This window comes from Rhinoderma darwinii, chromosome 1 (genome assembly GCF_050947455.1).
Source record: "Rhinoderma darwinii isolate aRhiDar2 chromosome 1, aRhiDar2.hap1, whole genome shotgun sequence".
Taxonomy (NCBI): Eukaryota; Metazoa; Chordata; class Amphibia; order Anura; family Rhinodermatidae; genus Rhinoderma; species Rhinoderma darwinii.
In genome coordinates, this window is record NC_134687.1 from 363,654,580 (window position 1) to 363,675,122 (window position 20,543).

A 20,543-nucleotide genomic window follows, 5' to 3' on the forward strand; every position below is an offset into this window, starting at 1 on the left:
AACTATAACTACAATATTTAAAATAAATCTAAATATCTATTTTAACATTCCCGATCTGCAAGTATTAACTTATTCTTGATTCTGTGGGACAAATATTGGTATATATTGTTGCATGTACCGACATGATAAATTAGTGTAAAAACAATGTTGCTTTGTAATGGTCGTCTCTTTCGATTTACATAATAAGTAGCATTACCTACCCTAATTGGACACTATATAAGTTGTACATACCTGGAAGGTGATGACGGCTGATGACGTCCCGGTGGGGGATGAAACGCGTTAGCCAATGAAATTTCTCTAATTGACATGTGCATGCCTGACGTTAATGGTGGCGATTCGGCTTAATTCTGTAGGCAAATTTACAAGTCATTGGTCCACATGGTTTGACTTTGTGACATCAGGAGCTTCTGTGCCCGCTATTACCTCAACTTAAATGTTTCGCCCTCCGTTTATATATGTAATTCTGTGTAATTAAATGCGGACCTATTTATTTATGTGATTCTCATGTATAACTATACGAGCCAACATATTATAAGCTCTGGAGAGACCTGTTTCCCCATGTTCTCTTCATGGCCTTTCACTCTTGATGTGAGAATCTACCGACCTGACCATTTGTATAATTTTAGGTGCCTGATTATAGGACATACAATCCTTTTTCTCTGTCTAACTACAAGTGTAAGCAGCCATGAATGTTATTTTCTTTGTTCCTTATTCTTCGTTTTCATATGTTGCATTGTATGCTTTATAATGTTAATTAAGAGTAATACTGCTTTTGTAGCCATGTTGGCTAAACCGATGCATACATTCTCTGTTTATGTCATAGCAAAAACTTCAATAAAAACTAAATTAAAAAAAAAAAAAAAAAAAAGTCAACCATTCACTAAAAAAGTACAATACAGATTTATTTCAGAATTTGATGGAGACTATTATTGTTTGTGGGTAGGTGCTCCAGAAATAAGAATGAAAAATAATAAAAATAAATAATAAAGTTCAGGATTAGATAAAAAATAAATTTAAATAAATTAAATATTTAATAAATAATATTAGACAAAAATGAAAAAAATAAATAAATATAATTAATAAAAAAATAAAAGAAAGAGAGAGAGAGAGAGAGAGAGAGAGAGAGAGAGAGAGAGAGAGAGAGAGAGAGAGAGAGAGAGAGAGAGAGAGAGAGAGAGAGAGAGAGAGAGAGAGAGAGAGAGAGAGAGAGAGAGAGAGAGAGAGAGAGAGAGAGAGAGAGAGAGAGAGAGAGAGAGAGAGAGAGAGAGAGAGAGAGAGAGAGAGAGAGAGAGAAAGAAAAGAAAAGGAAAAAGAAAAAATAAGAATAGAAGGAAGAAAAAGGCCACTTGGCTTTTTGAGAAGAAATAGCCGGGAGTAATGGCCCAGCCCTCTGATGGCTCTAGCGGTCAATGAAGAGACCACTAGAGCGGTCACTCGGAGCAGAGGGGGCGGGGCTGGCAGCGTGCAGTGCAGAAGCACTTGCACAGCAAGCACCTGCTTTAGACGCAAAACATAGTTTTGATGGTCATGCAACTTGCAGGACCGAGGCAAAAGGTAGGATTACAATGACTCAAAATTCTGACAGATTCCCTTTAAACGATAAAGGGGACGCAGCACCCCAGGGGTCTAAACCTCACCAATGAAATATTGATGGCCTATCTGAGGCAAAAGCTCTTTAAAGAGGTTGTCCTCAGTATAGGCCATTAATAGCTGATTGGCGGAGAGTCGGACCCCGACCCATCAGTTATTGATGCCCTATCCTGAGAAAAGACCATCAACTTTTAGGGACTGGACACTTGTCCGTCAGTCTCAAAGACTTTCCGCAAGCTTCTTAAATGAACAACCTTCGGCCCAATTTCACGTCCGGTTACGCGCGTGAAAATAACGCACGTCACACGGACCTATGCAAGTCAATGGGGCCATTCAGATATTGTGTTTTTCACGCTGCGTGAAACTCACTCCATGTCCTATTCTTGTGCGTTTTTTGCGCATTACGCACCTATTGCAGTCAATGGGTGCGTGAAAATCACAGACAGCACATCAGTGTGCTGTGTCTGATTCACGCAACAGTTGCTAAAGAAATGATGAGAAAGAAAACCACCTCCTTCAGTTTATTTTGCGGACGTAAAAAACGTATGACATACGGATGACATACGCGCGTAAAAAACTCAGACAAGCACCATACACGGATGTCACACAGAACTGCAACGTAGGAAAAACGTGCGCAAAATGGACACGTTCATGTGAATAAGGCCTTAGGTTGGTCTCCACCCCACTGATTGCAAGAGGATGGGTTTAGGTTGCTTGGTCTCCCACTGCAGACAGCGTTAGGGCTTTTTCTCACACAGGTTTTTTTTTTGTTTCTTTAACTCATGCAAAAATGCTTGCAGTTTTAAAGATTTTTTTTAACATGCGTTTTTATAGATTGTGACATTTTGTACAGTCATACCTTCAGCATGCTGCATTTTAATAAAAACTCCAGCCCCCCTGAAAAGCTACTAAAAGCGCTACAAACCACATGGGGTTCGTGCTGCAGCATATTGCCCCGGAGCCACAGACAACATTTTGCTGCAGATATATGTAGCTCACAGAGAATTTAGAATTTTAAATATTTGCAAAAATCCAGAAAACCTTTAAAGAAGAAGTGGAAAAGTGTATTTTTTGCTTATGTTTTAGTGTTTCTTTCAGTACTGCATACAAAAATACAGCTTTCATACCTTATAAATACAACAGACAAAAGTTTTTTTACACATGATCTCGACCTACAATATAAAAAGACCTACATTTTCCACAAATGTTACCCTGAAACAGTATAAATCACCCATAACTTTAGTTTAAATAAGGCACCCCTTCTGAGCTCTGTGACTGTCTTTAGGACTAAAAAATTATTTTGCAACAAACACGGACCTGCTTGAAAACGAGGACAATATATATTGAATAACTTCAATTTAAAATCTACCATCCTTAACAGGAAATGTACAAAGGAAAGACACTGTCAGTTTCTTTACTTGTTACAAATGGGTCAAGTGGAAAGAGAAGATGAGAGCGTCTGACCCATGTGAGACACTGGGGGGATCCAGTCAGCGATGTACATCAGTAGTCACCACTTCAGTTTTTTTTAGTCATTACTACCATGCTAATTAAACGGTCTCTTTAATCGGTTCAGGATCGGGCTATTTTCAGCCTTCAGGACCAGACAGTTTAACGAATGTTTTTTATTCGTTAGGCTAGCGATGTGATTTGTGCAAGGTTTTTTTTCATAGACAATGCAGGTTTCTTCTTCTTTTTTTTTTTTTTTTAAATCATTTTTATACCTTTGTGCTATTTTAGAATTTTCAGGCTTCTAGTTTCAAAATACATAAAACAAAATACTTTTTTTTTACTTTTCAGCTAGTTTTTTTTCTGGTAAGACTATAGTTTTACCCTAAAATAGACATTTTCTTTGTGATAGTCATGGTCTACCGTAAATTTTACATGTCTATCTTAGGGTAATTCGGTCACTAGCATTATGCCAATGATTGGCGTGGGGAACGCTTTTTTTTTTTTGGGCTTGGTATTTTATGTGTATTTACACTTTAATTTTTTATTCTGTCCCTCAAAAGGTCAGAAGAGTCCTTTGGGGACTTTAATTATTTTTTTTTTCACTGTAACTTGGGCTGCATAGCAACACCAATTACAGGGGAAAATCAGCCCTCTTAGGCCCACTTCACACTGAGTTTTTTTGACACGTTTGACGTGGAAACCGCGTCAAAAATGCCTCCCATTGATTTCAATGGGAGGCACACCCTTTATTCCCCCACGAGCGGTAAATAACGCTTGCGGGTAAAAAGAAGCGACATGCCCTATCTTCGGGCGTTTACGCCTCTGACCTCCCATTGACATCAATGGGAGGCAGAGAAAGCGTATTTCGCTGCGTTTTTGCCTGTGGCGCTTAATGGGCGCGAGCGAAAAACACCACGAAAAACGCGGCACACGGCGTGCAGGCAGATCAAAATCTGCCTCAAAATTCCAAACGGAACTGAGGCAGAATTTTATGCCTGCAAAAATCTGTGTGTGAACTGTGTGACCATTGTTACTAATAGGGCTGTGCTGGGTCTACTTAGAGTAGTCTTTTTTTTTTTTGTAACCTAAATAAAATATTTGTATTCCCTTTGTGTGCATGGCTGCTTTCTCAACACACCGCTTCTTTCGTTGCGGCTTTTCAACATATCCCATTGGTAGACTTACTGTAACAACAATAACGTTGCTGTCCGGCCTCCATTCTGACTGCTTGTAAGCTCCAAACTGGGCCGCTGCCTTTGCAGACTCCTTGTAACTGGCTATTAATACACTCGGCTGAAATACAAAAGAAAACAACATTAGAAGACGAGACAGGCAGCCCTAGAGCTGTATTCTCAATTAACTGTGCATAGTGGTGTTTTTTCAGAAAATGAAACACAAATCAGGTTTTTTATTTTTTTTTAACAAATGGTTAAGGATTTCATTTTTTTGTTGCGATCCACATAAAATAGAAATATTCATATTTTCACATTGGCCACTAGAGCATTCAAAATAGGATGAAGCTTCTTGTTTTCTGTAGCTCACTTGTCAGCTTTGCTGTATAAACTAGTAGAGAATGAGCAGAGTCACCTCATCATTAGGAGGGTGGAGAAAATAAAGAGGCTCTGTCACCACATTATAAGTGCCCTATCTCCTACATAATGTGATCGGCGCTGTAATGTAGATAACAGCAGTGGTTTTTTTATTTAGAAAAACAATCAATTTTGACGGAGTTATGACCAATTTTAGATTTATGCTAATGACTTTCTTAATAGACAACGGGACGTGTTTTTACTTTTTGACCAAGTGGGCGTTGTAAAGAGAAGTGTATGACGCTGACCAATAAGCGTCATACACTTCTCTCCATTTATGTACTCACACATCGTTGGGCGGAGTACATCAGGGCATATGTAAGCTGTGCAGAGCACATCAGGGTATATGTAAGCTGTGAGGAGTACATCAGGGTATATGTAAGCTGGGCGGAGTGCATCAGGGTATATGTAAGCTGGGCGGAGTGCATCAGGGTATATGTAAGCTGGGCGGAGTGCATCAGGGTATATGTAAGCTGGGCGGAGTGCATCAGGGTATATGTAAGCTGGGCGGAGTGCATCAGGGTATATGTAAGCTGGGCGGAGTGCATCAGGGTATATATATGTAAGCTGGGCGGAGTGCATCAGGGTATATATATGTAAGCTGGGCGGAGTGCATCAGGGTATATGTAAGCTGGGCGGAGCGCATCAGGGTATATGTAAGCTGGGCGGAGTGCATCAGGGTATATGTAAGCTGGGCGGAGTGTATCAGGGTATATGTAAACTGCGCGGAGTACATCAGGGTATATGTAGGCTGGGCGGAGTACATCAGGGTATATGTAAGCTGGGCGGAGTACATCAGGGTATATGTAAGCTGGGCGGAGTACATCAGGGTATATGTAAGCTGTGCGGAGTACATCAGGGTATATGTAAGCTGTGCGGAGTACATCAGGGTATATGTAAGCTGTGCGGAGTACATCAGGGTATATGTAAGCTGTGCGGAGTACATCAGGGTATATGTAATCAGTGCGGAGTACATCAGGGTATATGTAATCAGTGCGGAGTACATCAGGGTATATGTAAGCTGTGCGGAGTGCATCAGGGCATATGTAAGTTGGGCGGAGTACATCAGGGTATATGTAAGCTGTGCGGTGTACATAAGGATATATGTAATATGTGAGGAGTACATCAGGGTATATGTAAGCTGTGCGGAGTACATCAGGGTATATGTAAGCTGTGCGGAGTACATCAGGGTATATGTAAGCTGTGCGGAGTACATCAGGGTATATGTAAGTTGGGCGGAGTACATCATGGTATATGTAAGTTGGGCGGAGTACATCATGGTATATGTAAGCTGTGCAGAGTACATGTAAGTTGTGCGGAGTACATCAGGGTATATGTAAGCTGTGCAGAGTACATCAGGGTATATGTAAGCTGTGCGGTGTACATAAGGATATATGTAATATGTGAGGAGTACATCAGGGTATATGTAAGCTGTGCGGAGTACATCAGGGTATATGTAAGCTGTGCGGAGTACATCAGGGTATATGTAAGCTGTGCGGAGTACATCAGGGTATATGTAAGTTGGGCGGAGTACATCATGGTATATGTAAGTTGGGCGGAGTACATCATGGTATATGTAAGCTGTGCAGAGTACATGTAAGTTGTGCGGAGTACATCAGGGTATATGTAAGCTGTGCAGAGTACATCAGGGTATATGTAAGCTGGGTAGAGTACATCAGGGCATAATAGGATGATGTAATAATGGGGTGAATGAATAATCCATGGATTGGTGTGGTACACTTTGAACCAATCCTTTATGCACAGGCCGGGTTTTTAGGGTATAATTCAAAATATCTGCACTCCAGTATTGCCTAATCTTGGACTTCTTCACTAGCCCTATAAGCAGCACAAGGTCCTAATCTCCACTGCATCTACGGGGTCCACACGTGGGATCTAGTAAAGGTTGATGTGGGGCATTTAGCGAAAAAAGACTGTACCTAAAAAATTTGTCTGGGCCGTCATTTAGCATCATTGCGTTTTGAGAGACATAACGTGTTATTTTTAATGGTTCCATTTTGGGGTACATGCAATTTTTTTTTTATCCCCATTTATTTCATTTTTTTGGGAGATAAGGAAACCCAAAAACAGCAATTCCAGTCTGGTTTCTTCTTTTTTTACAGTGTTCACCGTGCAGTATAAAGAACATGTTAACTTTATTCTGCGGGTCGATACGATTACAGCGACACCAAATTTACATCGTTTTTTTTACGTTTTACTACTTTCCCCACAATAAAAAATCATGTTTTAGTGTCGACATATTCTGACAGCCAAAACTTTTTTATTTTTCAGTTGATATCGCTGTGGGAGGGCTTGTTTAATGCGTGACGAACTGTGGGGTACCATTTTGGGTTACTTGCGACAATTTGATCACTTTTATTACATGTCTTTTGAGAACAACAGTCTTGAGGCATTACACAGCTTTTTTGACTGAAAAATAAAAAAAAGCTGTGGCTCTAAGAATATGGCGAAACAAAAAATAAAAGGATTTAAAAAATAAACATTTTATTGTACAAACACTGCAAAAGCAAAAAATAACTATGTACATCAGGTATCGTCACAATCGTATCGACGCGCAGAATAAAGTTAAATTGGCATTTATAGCACACAGTGAACGCCGTTAGAAATAAGAATAAAAACCATTGTCAGAAATGCTGGTTTTTGGTCACCTTGCTTGCCAAAAAATGGAATAAAAAAACAAAAATGATCAAAAAATAATTGTGTGTACCCCAAAATGGTACCGATGAAAACTACAGATTGTCCCGCAACAAATAAACCCTCACACCGCTCCGTTGGGGAAAAAATAAAGAAGCTATGGCTCTCAGAACATGGCGACAAGTTGTGCAGCGTTCCAAAATCAGATAAGATCGGGCGCCATTTATCAGTGTGACACCAGCCACATATCTATGGAGTATTATTTATTTACCGCTTTATTATACCCTCTTATGATGTCCTGATGTTCTCCGCACAGATTACATATGCCCCACATTATAAACGAAGACACCAATAAAACCCTAAGGGTATGTGCACACACAAAAATCCAAAACGTCTGAAAATACGGAGCCGTTTTCAAGGGAAAACAGCTCCTCATTTCCATACGTTTTTTTATTCAAAGTCATGTTTTTCATGGGGTTTTTAACGGACGTTTTCGGAGCCGTTTTTTCTATAGAGTCTGTGAAAAACGGCTCCAAAAACTACTGAACAAAACGCCGTATTTCCCATTGAAATCAATGGGCAGATGTTTGGAGGCGTTCTGCATCCGACTTTTCAGCCGTTTTCCGGGCCGTTTACGGCCCGAAAAATGGCCGAAAATAGCCCGTGTGAACATACCCTAAACAGAACTGCCAAGCTAAATCTGCACTCCAAAAGCCAAATGGCGCTCCCTCCCTTCTGAACCTTACAGAGTGAATAAACAGCAGTTTACATCCACATATATGGCATCGCCATACCCGGGACAACCCGCCTAACATTTTATGAGGCTTTTGTCTTCAGTGGCACAAACTCAGCACCACATGTCGCGCACTTAAATGGCATATCAGTGGAAAATTGCAATTTTCACTTCGCACCATCTGCTGCGCATTAATTTCAAATGAACAAAACACCTGTGGGGTCAAAATGCTCACTACACTACACCCCTTAAAATGCCTTAAGGGGTGTAATTTCCAAAATAGGGGTCACTACTTGGGGGTTTGTTTTACTATTTGACCTCAGAGCCCTGTAATTGTGGGCCAATGGTGTGAAAATCACCAAAATAGACCTCAAAACGCACATGCTGCTCTTCACTTCTGAGTGCCAGGCAAATGATAAATGCCTTGAGGGGTGTAGTTTCTAATTTGGGGTCACTTCTTGGGGGCTTGATATTCATTTTCACAGCCGAATTCCACTAAATTCTGCAAACAGCCTGTGCGGTCTAAATGCCCACTATACCCCTAGATAAATCCATTGAGGGGTGTAGTTTGCCAAATGGTGTATTTTTTGGGGGTGTTTCCACTGTTTTGGCACCACAAGACCTCAGCAAACCTGACATGGTGCCTAAAATATATTCTAATAAAATGTAGGCCCCAAAATCCACTAGGCGCTCCTTTGCTTCTGAGGCCGGTGCTTCAGACCATTACCACACTAGGGTCACATGTGGGATATTTCCTAAAACTGCAGAATCTGGGCAATAAATAATAAGTGGAGTTTCTCGAGTAAAACCTTCTGTCTTACAGAAAATGTTGTTTTTACATTTCCCCTCTACTTTGCTTTAATTCCTGTTAAACACCAAAAGGGTTAAGAAACTTTCCAAATGCTGTTTTGAATACTTTGAGGGGTGCATTTTTTTTTTAAAATGGGGTGATTTATGGGGGATTTCTAATATATAAGGCCCTCAAAGCCACTTCAGAACTGATCTGGCCCCTGTAAAAATAGCCTTTTGACATTTTCTTGAAAATGTGAGAAATTGCTGCTAAAGTTCTAAGCCTTGTAACGTCCTAGAAAAAGAAAAGGATGTTCAAAAAACGAAGCAAATATAAAGTAGACATACGGGGGATGTTAACTATTAACTATTTTGTGTGGTATTACTATTGGTTTTACAAGTAGATGCATTTAAATTTAGAAAAATGCTAATTTTTGCAAATTCTCTTGGTATTTTTCACAAATAAACACTGAATGTATCGACCAAATTTTAAAACTAACTTAAAAGTACAATGTGTCACGAAAAGCCAATCTCAGAATCGCTTGAAAAAATAAAAGCTTTCCAAAGTTATCACATAAAGTGACATGTCTGATTTTAAAAAAATGGCCTGGTCCATTAGGCTCGGTCACCAGATTTTGCAACCCCTATCTCCTATTGCAGCAGATAGGCGCTGCAATGTAGATAAGAGTAACGTTTTGTTTTTTTTTAAAACGAGCATTTTTGGCCAAGTTATGACCATTTTTATATTTATGTAAATGAGGCTTTCTAAAGTACAACTGGGCGTGTATTATGTTCGTAAATCGGGGCGTTTTTACTTCTTTTACTAGCTGGGCGTTCTGACGAGAAGTATCATCCACTTCTCTCCATAACGCCCAGCTTCTGGCAGTGCAAAGACACAAAGCGTGTTCTCGAGAGATCACGCTGTGACGTCACTCACTTCCTGCCCCAGGTCCTGCATCGTGTCGGCACCAGAGGCTACAGTTGATTCTGTAGCAGCATCGGCGTTTGCAGGTAAATCGATGTAGCTACTTACCTGCAAACACCGATGCTGCTGCAGAATCAACTGTAGCCTCTGGTGCCGATGTGCCCTCGCTGGTCCGACACTATGCAGGACCTGGGGAAGTGACGTCACAGCGTGATCTCTCGAGAACACGCTGTGTCTGTGCACTGCCAGAAGCTGGGTGTTAACGAAGAGAAGTGGATGATGCTGATTCGTCAGAAAGCCCAGCTAATAAAAGAAGTAAAAACGCCCAGATGTACGCACATAATACACGCCCAGTTGTACTTTTACTTTTCAAAACGCCCAGTTGTACTTTAGAAAGCCTCATTTACATAAATATAAAAATGGTCATAACTTGGCCAAAAATGCTCGTTTTTAAAAAAAAAACAAAAAAACACGTTACTCTTATCTCCATTGCAGCGCCGATCTGCTGCAATAGGAGATAGGGGTTTGCAAAACCTATAAAACCAGCAATACCTGGTGGCAGTGGGTGAAAAATAATTTCTATATAACCCATAATTATCTTCTTAGTCGGCACTGTAGCTTTAGTATTCCGTTTTCTAGTGTTCCCACACCGTATGCTAATGAGCAGAAAAGAGTCAGATCTTCGTTTGAAAAGAGTCAAATCTTTGTTTGAAAAGTCATATCTTCATTCCTCAAGTCTTTCCGAGTTTACTCCGCCTCCTTACTTTTGATTGACCGCTCCTCGCCTTCCCCAGCACACAAAATCCTGCGCTTGTGCATTGATGTCCTCTTCTGGTGTGTGCGCACAACAGGACGCCGGATTATTACGATAAAAGGCGCAAAATGTTCGCAGACCGTTATTTACACTGGGAGAAGGAGTTTAGGAGAGGGGATAACGGCAATGAACTTTTGATAGCAACGGCCAGTGAGGGATATGTGAAGTTCAATAGGTGAAATGCTGATGACAGGTTCCCTTTAAGGGGTTAAGGCTGAATGCACACGTTGCTTGTAACATGTGGATTTCCTGCGCATATTTTCATGCGGCAAATCCGCAGCATAACAGTACTGGCAAAGTAAATGAGATTTCAAGAAATCTCATCTACATGGTGCAAATTTTTCTACGTGTAAATTATCCTGCGCTGCGTATTATAAAATTTGCAGCACGTCAATTTAACCTGCGTTTCCGCTTACGAATTGTATCTGACCAGTTTTAAAGAAAAACGCACCAAAGTAAGCAGCATAAAACCGCACCTATTTCCGCAAACTGTAAATACCGCGCCTAAAAACACATTAAAAAAAGCTGCACCATTGGGAGTGGGTTAGCTGCGGAATTACGTGTACACCCGTGCAGTTTTGGTGTGGATTTTCCACATCCAATTACTCAACGTGTGCACGTAGTCTACGGCTGGGTTCACACGACCTATTTTCAGGCGTAAACGAGGCGTATTATGCCTCGTTTTACGCCTGAAAATACGGCTCCAATACGTCGGCAAACATCTGCCCATTCATTTGAATGGGTTTGCCGACGTACTGTGCCGACGACCTGACATTTACGCGTCGTCGTTTGACAGCTGTCAAACGACGACGCGTAAAAATACAGCCTCGTCAAAGAAGTGCAGGACACTTCTTTGGACGTAATTTGAGCCGTTTTTCATTGAATTCAATGAAGAGCAGCTCTAAATTACGTCCGTTAATGAGTCCTCGCAGAATGCGAGGACGAGCAACTACGGAGCGATTTTCTCCTGAAAACGGCTCCGTAATTTCAGGCGTAATGGTCGATATCGTGTGCACATACCCTAAGACAAGAACTTATTGCCAATGGTGCAACCTTTTTTTTTTTTTTTTTATGAAACTAGAGACTGTGTAAGATGCCAACCAAAGACGGATGGCTAAAAAAAACTTGATCTGATGCGTTGGATATTCTGGTAGTTGTCGGGTGCAGTTGCTGGCAATACTTGGAAAGTGGTTTGCGCCAAACTACAGACGTGCACCCAGTCACAAGCCCAGGTCAGAGCTCAATCGTTAATTTGCCGCTTAAAGAGGCTCTGTCACCAGATTTTGCAACCCCTATCTGCTATTGCAGCAGATAGGCGCTGCAATGTAGATTACAGTAACGTTTTTATTTTTAAAAAACGAGCATTTTTGGTCAAGTTATGACCATTTTTGTAGTTATGCAAATGAGGCTTGCAAAAGTCCAAGTGGGCGTGTTTAAAAGTAAAAGTCCAAGTGGGCGTGTATTATGTGCGTACATCGGGGCGTTTTTAATACTTTTACTAGCTGGGCGCTCTGAAGAGAAGTATCATCCACTTCTCTTCACAACGCCCAGCTTCTGACAGTGCAGATCTGTGACGTCACTCACAGGTCCTGCATCGTGTCAGACGAGCGAGGACACATCGGCACCAGAGGCTACAGATGATTCTGCAGCAGCATCGGCGTTTGCAGGTAAGTCGATGTAGCTACTTACCTGCAAATGCTGATGCTGCTGCAGAATCAACTGTAGCCTCTGGTGCCGACACGATGCAGGACCTGTGAGTGACGTCACAGTGCTGCACTGCCAGAAGCTGGGCGTTGTGAAGAGAAGTGGATGATACTTCTCATCACAACGCCCAGCTAGTAAAAGTAGTAAACACGCCCCGATGTACGCACATAATACACGCCCACTTGTACTTTTACTGTAAACACGCCCAGTTATACTTTTGCAAGCCTCATTTGCATAAATACGAAAATGGTCATAACTTGGCCAAAAATGCTCGTTTTTTAAAAATAAAAACGTTACTGTAATCTACATTGCAGCGCCTATCTGCTGCAATAGCAGATAGGGGCTGCAAAATCTGGTGACAGAGCCTCTTTAATAGTATGGTATGGTCGTGCACAGAGAGATCATTCATGGTTATTCTGTGAAGGTGAAGTCATCCAGAAGACAGACATCTGAAATCTCTAGTATATGATCAATTATATGTGAACAGGTCCACTTATAAAGAGTGAGCCTGTACCGGAGGTCCATGTTTTTACAGGAGTTGTCCGGTTTGTTTACCCTTTTAACATGTAACAGGTCCCCTGACGATGAGGTGATTATGGGACCCCCTGTCTGGACCTCCATGATCAGCGGTTATGGCTGCAAGTGGCCGCCGTATTCTTATTGCTTTTACAGTGAAGCTTCATGTAGACATATAGCTTTACATAGCACCCATTTCTGTAAAGGTGGTCATACATATACACGTTCTGACGTTCCGTCTGAGCTTCCCGTCAGAATGGGACTCTGACTGAAACCATAGGTTTCCGTTTGCATCACCATTGATTTCAATGGCGACGGATCCGGTGCCAAAGGTTTCAGTTTGTTTCTGTTGTGCAAGGGTTCCGCCATTTTGACGGAATGAAAACTGTAGTCGACTGCTATTGAAATCAATGGTGATGGAAACAGAAACCTATGGCTTCCGTTTGTTTCAGTCAGGGTCCCGTTCTGACGGGAAGCTCAGACGGAACGTCAGAACGGGACCCTGACGTAGATGTGAATGAAGCGCCTTAGATAAAAGTCAGCTGAACCTGTAGATTTCAGCAGGAACGGGGAAAGATCTAATGTGCATCAGGGCAGCCGGTGGCTACAGTCACAGGAACGTAGTCCACCTCGGACGTGGAAAACTGCCATTTTCCACGTCCGAGGTGGACCCGTGCGGGATGCGTGGTCATGGATCCCCCACAAACTACAGTCTATGGAGGGATGTGTGACACCCAGCAAAATAGGATATGTCCTACTTTTCAACGGAGCGACAACGGTCGTGTGAACGGCCTCATTTAAATGCATGGGTCCGTGTGGCGGCTGTTTTAACTGCCGTCACACGGACGAGATTCACGTTCGTGTGAATGAGCCCTGGCAGTCCCCCAGAAGATAAGCCGCTGCAAATCCCACTACAAAAGTACATGAACAGACAATTCATGCTAAAGTGGTTTTATTTGGATAAAAGATAAGAAACTACGACACAATCATAAAAACTGCCATCAAATTGCCATTATTGTGAGAGGCTAAATGAATGGGTCAGGCAGAGTAGAAATGATAGGGAAGTGCACGTACAGAATACAGCCATCTGAATTATAGCTGAAAACATGCGCAATCCTACCACAGAAACATGAGAATTTCAATGTTGTACAAATACCTTCAATCATTAAAAACAAAGTGGAAAAATAAATACTACTTACAAAGCATGACCTCATAAGGCTGAGTTCACACAGAGTTTTTTGACGAGTTCTTTGATGCGGAAACCGCGCCAAAAAAACGGCCCGAAAATGCCTTTCATTGATTTCAATGGGAGGCGGAGGCGTCTTTTTCCCGCAAGCGGTAAAACCACCTGGCGGGAAAAAGAAGCGACATGCCCTATCTTCGGGCGTTTACGCCTCTGACCTCCCATTGACTTCAATGGGAGGCAGAGAAAGCGTATTTCGCGTTGTTTTATGCCCGCGGCGCTCAATGGCCGCGAGCGAAAAACGCACCGAAAATCGGTGTGCAGGGAGAGGAAAATCTGCCTCAAACTTCCAAACGGAATTTTGAGGCAGAAATTCCACCTGCAAAAAACTGGGTGAACATAGCCTAAAACCGGTGAATAGTCATGGCGTCCGCATAGTTTATATGGTGAACGCATGAGTTTCATTCCATTTGCAAAGCAGCAACAATCAACAACAAGATTCCAGAAGCACCTGCGTAGTTCATTCAGCTACCAAGTCTAGCAAGGAGTAGACATCGACTTCCAGTCAGACTCTTTGCCATGGCCACAGTCATTCCTATGCAGGCCAAAATTTACAGTAAACCGCGACTTTGGCAGGACCCAATGTATAAAGCTGCAGTAAGTCACAAGAACTAAGTCATTGCATGCAATCCAACATCTGGCCTGACACACACAATGTCAGACCTTGGGAAAAACCAGCTTTACAGGAGCAACGGCTGGGAAGTTTTCTAATGAAGCTGAAAAAAAGCCGCGGTGGTGATCAGCTCAGGCATTTAGCCGCTGAAAGAAACAGATAAGGAATGTTACAGCTGGAGAACAAACCCAGCAAGCCCAAGGCCAAAGCAGACGTGGTAAGATTGTCGTCATCTATAGTACTCAAAATCTGCACAGAAAACACCTTGAATTCATGGAAGGGCTCATGCGCACAGACGTGTGCCAGCTCGGTTTTGTACAAAGCCATAATAGGGCTTCCCCAGAGGTACATGTTCGACAAACTTCTGACATGTCATAGGGACGTGTCAGAAGTTTGTATTGGTGGGGGTCCGAGCACTGAGACCCCCACTAATCTCTAGAACAAAGCAGCTGAAGCGCTCGTGTGAGCGTTCAGCTGCTTCGTGTCTGTTCGGCTAGTTCCGGAAAACCGATGTATCGGAGTACGGGCTCATAGACGTTGTATTGAGTCCGTACACCGATACATTTATTTCCGGAAAAATCCGAACAGACACGAAGCAGCTGAGCGCTCACACGAGTGTTTCAGCTGCTTCGTTTTAGAGATTGGTGGGGGTCTCTGTGCTCGGACCCCCACCAATCCAAACTTCTGACATGTCACAATGACATGTCAGAAGATTGCCGAACGTTTAGCTACACTTTAAGGGAACCGGTCACATTGAAAATTCTGTACAATCTGCAGATATCAGGTTATAGAGCAGAAGGAGCTGAGCAGATATATATAGTTTTATAGGAAAATATTCAGTGTATTTTAGGATTTTAAATCCCTGCTCATTCTGGGCTTAAGAGTCCAGTGGGCGGTCCTACTCAGTGATTGTCAGCTATCTCAGTATTCACACTCACACAGGTATGGCTGTCAATCACGGTTTAGGACTGTCCACTGAACTTCGAAGACCAGAATAAGGACTCCTGCTCATGACCGGAGTTTTTATCCGAAATTATGGATCCGTATTTGCTGATAAAACACTGGCCCATTCATTTCTATCAGCCACGGACACCTTCCCGTATATTTACGGGTGTGTGTCCTGGTCGTAGAAATGACCCGCAAAAAAATATAGGACAGGTCCTATTTTTCACATTTACAGACTGTGCTCCTATACTTATTACTCTGAGCACGGTCCACAAATGCGGGTGACACTCCGCGGCCTGCCCGTGCAGTATTTACGGACCTTAAATACTGCACGTGCATGAGACCTAAGTAGGGAGGGCGCGCACACGCTCTCTGCAGAACGACCACAGTGTGATCTCGCAAGAGAGATCACACAGCACAAGCCGCCCTGACTGTTTGTAGCGGATTGGACAGTGTCAGAGCGATTAGTAACCCCCCCCCCCCCCTGCCATTTAGAAATAAAGAAACGCCCCATTGACCGTTCATGGGGTTATATACATATCGGACACCAAATATAAAACGGCACCAATATCTAAACAACAGAGGAGGATAGATTTTTTTTTTTTTAAAGTGAGACAATTTTTGTGCAGCCCTGCCGATTACATGCTGCACATGTGAAAAGTTCTCTTGAACATCTTCCATAATCCAAACCTCCAACTCCCGTCCCCTAGACCAGTCGTCTGGAATGCGCCTCCCTGGTCAATCAGATTACTTCCAAATATCCAAAGTTGTAAGCGTCTCCTGAGAACACATCTTTTTAGACAGGCCGAACACATTCCCTAATCTGACTCCTTTCATTGGCCCCCCTTTTACATTAGTCATCAGAACCTGACCCCTTTATTCAGCAGTATCCCCCATACTATTTGCACCCTAATGCACTTCATATCGGTCATACACTGATGCTGGCTGGTGACCGGCTCATGCAGCTTTATGTGAACTACTCCATATGTATAAAGGATGGCTGGAACTTTTTACATTTTGTGTCTCCCCCTATTTCCTCATAGATTGCAAGCTTTTTGTAAACGGGTCCTTACTTCTATCGTTTGACGCGTTTATTCATTTTGTCACTATGTAATGTCTGACATGGTCTGTACACGGTCCCTCTGAATTATAAAGTGCTGTGGAATATGTTGGCGCCAAAGAGGATGATTAGGATTATTATTATTATTATGTGCATATGGAGATTGGCTGACAAGTAACGTCTCTCTGCGGTCCAGTGCATAGTTATACGTCCTGCATTTATTTCTACCTGTATAAGCGGTGTCTTTGAACATTAGATGATTTTATTCTTCCTGTACACTGAAGACGCTCCCGTCCCCTACAGTCAGGTCCAGAAGGATTTGGACAGTGACACAATTTTCATCATTTAGCCTTTGTACACCACCAAAATGGACTTGAAACAAAGCAATGAAGATGTGAGTGGAGACTCCGTGCATGTCCAGGAGGAGCTCAAATAGAAAGAATTGACATTTTATTCCTGGGAAAAGACACGGCTCACCGCTCAACGTATTTTCACATCTAGGCTGCCTTTTGTGCACAAGTACTGTAAACACTTATAATACTAGGAAATTGGACACATTCTTTATAGTTTGCACCTGAGATTCCATGTCAGATTGCGATTAGCGGACTCTGATATATTTCCAACAATAACTTGTACCAGAATGATGGGAAGGAAAAAAAACAACACAGTATGGAGAAGACAGAGGGAGGGCTCATGATCTGAGGAGTAGAACAACTATCAAACATGGTGGAGACCGTGTTATGGCATAGGCATGTTTTGCTGTGATAGTAGCAGGAGGCGTTCTGTATCGTACACAGCGAGACTTTCTAATCAGATTTAGTGAAATTCAGCAAAACCGATCGTACGGCACTTCACAGCACAGATGATTAATGGCCCAAAACATAGCACCAAAGCAACCCAAGAGCTTATTACAGGCAAAGAAATAGAATATTCTTTAATGGCCGAGTCAGTCACATGAGCTTAACCGGAATGAGAATATGTTTCACTTAGTGAAGGCAAAAAATACCCACAAGTGTCGCAGAAGCCGAAAGCGGTAGCAGTAAAGGCCTGGCAAAGCCTCTCAGAGGATATAAACTCTGCCCTTGGAGATATTCATAGGTTCCAGACTTCAGGCAGCCATTGACATATTAAAAACAATCCTAAGGCTGGATTCACACGAGTATGTTCGGTCTGTAAAGGACGGAACGTATTTCGGCCGGAAGTCCCGGACCGAACACACTGCAGGGAGCCAGGCTCCTAGCATCATACTTATGTACGACGCTAGGAGTCCCTGCCTCTCCGTGGAAATACTGTCCCGTACTGAAAACATGATTACAGTACGGGACAGTTGTCCGGCAGCGAGGCAGGGACTCCTAGCGTCGTACATAACTATGATGCTAGGAGCCCGGCTCCCTGCACTGTGTTCGGTCCGGGACTTGCGGCCGAAATATGTTCCGTCCTTTACGGATGTAACATGCTCGTGTGAAGCCAGCCTAATATTCATAATTATGTTAGTTTGGCCAATTACGGTTGAGCCTATGGAGGGCCTAAACGACTGCAACGCCTAAACGGTTAATACAATAGTTTTGTTAAACCCCTTAAATTGAAGCTGGAAGTCTACACATTAGGTCACATCTTCATTGCTTTGTTTGAAATCCATTGTAGTGGTGTGCAGAGGCTGAACTGTGGAAATCATGTCACTGTCCAAATACTTCTGGGCTCGAAGGTACACGGAAAGTGATTCCCCAGCTTCTAGCAGGACCTGCTGTATCAGTACTGTACTCCCTTGCTCTGCCGCAAGCCTTTCTGAAAATGTTCAGACACCTCCTCAGTCACAGAAAAAATATATAAAATCCATTTACAGTTTAATACTAGACAAAAAAAAAAAAACTGGAAAAAAAGGGAGAAGTAGCAGTAGCTCTCCCTCGGTGTGTCAGGTAGAACGTCTCCTGTGATGGTGGTCAAATTGTATACGACAGTAAAAAAGAAAAATGTACATTTACAGAAACCAGCAGAGGAAAGAAAGACCAAAAAAAAAGCAGGTGACACAACAATTCTGGCCGCACGACATCGAATACACAACTACAGCTGCCTAGGAAACGATTGTGACTTTATATAGTGACATGGATGACACGTTAACCTCATAAAAAAAATCTATGTAAATCTTTCTGGTGATTCTTAGAACCGGAGAAGATTGAAATAAAAAGCAAACAAAAAAACAATACACAACAACAACAAGAATCCATATTTTTTAGTATCTGAATGGCTGTTAACAGGGAGCAATAGATTGCATTGAGGAAGAGATTTTACATTTGGCTACTGATGAGCTGTTCAATACAGTCAGACATGTGAACACTGACATATAAACAGACGTCATCTAACAGCTGGATACAACTGATGTCATTAGTCGTAATGAGTGGACACAATTGTTTCATATTAATAAAGCGCTGCATTCATGACCATGCGAACAAGTGGGACTGCCACCAGCATGTTCTACGCACCTCCTAAACAATAGGATTCAACTTATCCGTTTTACATGCAAAATAATATTGTTAAGCAGTTTTAGGATTTGTGTCAATATGTAGCCATCACAAATGAAGATTTTTATAATAAACAAATATTACTACCATTACTATACCCATCAGGACTTATTAGCTAAATATAGTAGTCTCAGCAATTCACTGCATTTACCATTGATACGTTTATTTCTATTGAAGCCTAAAACAAGTGCGGAGGGAAAAAGAGAACATCCCATAAGGATTCTCTGTACAATCCATTAAAAGTAAGTAAAAGCACTGGCCAGGTCATCTTATAAATGGCAGATCTAGGAACCGTCACTAGATCCCAGGGAGAAGCAGCAGCTGTAACGCGACGTGTGAACACTGGTAACATGCAATAATAGGGAGTCAGTGATATAACAAGTAGGGACACTCACCCTGCTGTTCCATATACTGAGCTGAGTGTGGGACAACACTGCCAAGAACAGGCGCTGCGGGTCTGGCTGGATATGAAAGGGCTTCTCCACACTTTTCAAGGGGCACAGCAGCCTCTTGGGCCAACCGCTGAGAAAATACATGACGCCTGTCAATGCACAGTCCGGCGCACAGGGGCGAACATCACTCCGTACTCTTCCGCCGGATTAACCCCGGTACAAACAGCCCCCGGCAAACCATCTATACGGTATGTACCGGAAACGACGAACACCCGTACTGTAACCCCCGCAATACACTTCCCTGCGGAACTCCACCCATCGAAGCTCTCCCAACCAATGAGCGTAGGGTGATAGCAAAGCCAATCACTAGGCGGCTCTCATGATTAGCAGTCGGCAGGAACACGAGCTATGATTGGGTGGTTGCTTTTGTAAATGCTGGAAGCATGGTCTGGGAGAGTTTGAGGCAAAAGTTCCGAGCGGACGTCAGAAGGGAACACGGGCGCGATGAAGGTGCCCATTGTGCGTCTTTTATTAGTGACAGGGGAGGGGAAGATGAGGTGATTTACCTTCTGGCGGGGAACTCTTAGGACAGTAGAGTGAAAGAATAGTTTTGTGTAATGATTATATGTTTATAGGAAAGCTATTTATATGTGTGAAGAATGTCCCTGACTATAAGGGTATGTTCACACGGCAGCGTCTGTTACGGCTGAAATTACGGGGCTATTTTCAGGAGAAAACGGCTCCGTAATTTCAGCCGTCATGGCATGTTGAGGCGCTTTTTCGCTGCGTCAATTACGGACGTAAATGGAGCTGTTTTTCCATGGAGTCAATGGAAAACGGCTCCATTTAACGCCTGAAGAAGTGACAGGTACTTCTTTGACGCGGCCGTCTATTTACGCCCCGCCTTTTGACAGCGGGGCGTAAAAAAAATGACCGTCGGAACAGAACATCGTAAGACCCATTCAAATGAATGGGCAGATGTTTGCCGACGCTATCGAGCCGCATTT

At 42.6% G+C, this 20,543-nt stretch overlaps 1 protein-coding gene across 3 annotated transcripts in view; it reads right to left on the reverse strand.

The window, feature by feature from the left end:
- The window catches only part of RIC1 (RIC1 partner of RAB6A GEF complex), a 137,868-nt gene extending 118,010 nt beyond the window's left edge, over window positions 1-19,858 (reverse strand). For all 3 annotated transcript variants that reach the window (XM_075827391.1, XM_075827381.1, XM_075827373.1), the window contains exons 1-2: window positions 19,540-19,858; window positions 4,228-4,335 (exon numbers count right to left, since the gene is read on the reverse strand). In XM_075827391.1, coding sequence (XP_075683506.1) covers window positions 4,228-4,335; window positions 19,540-19,680 — 249 coding nt within the window. In that variant the 5' untranslated portion in view covers window positions 19,681-19,858. The remainder of the gene's footprint in view (window positions 1-4,227; window positions 4,336-19,539) is intronic.
- Window positions 19,859-20,543: the final 685 nt, after the last annotated feature.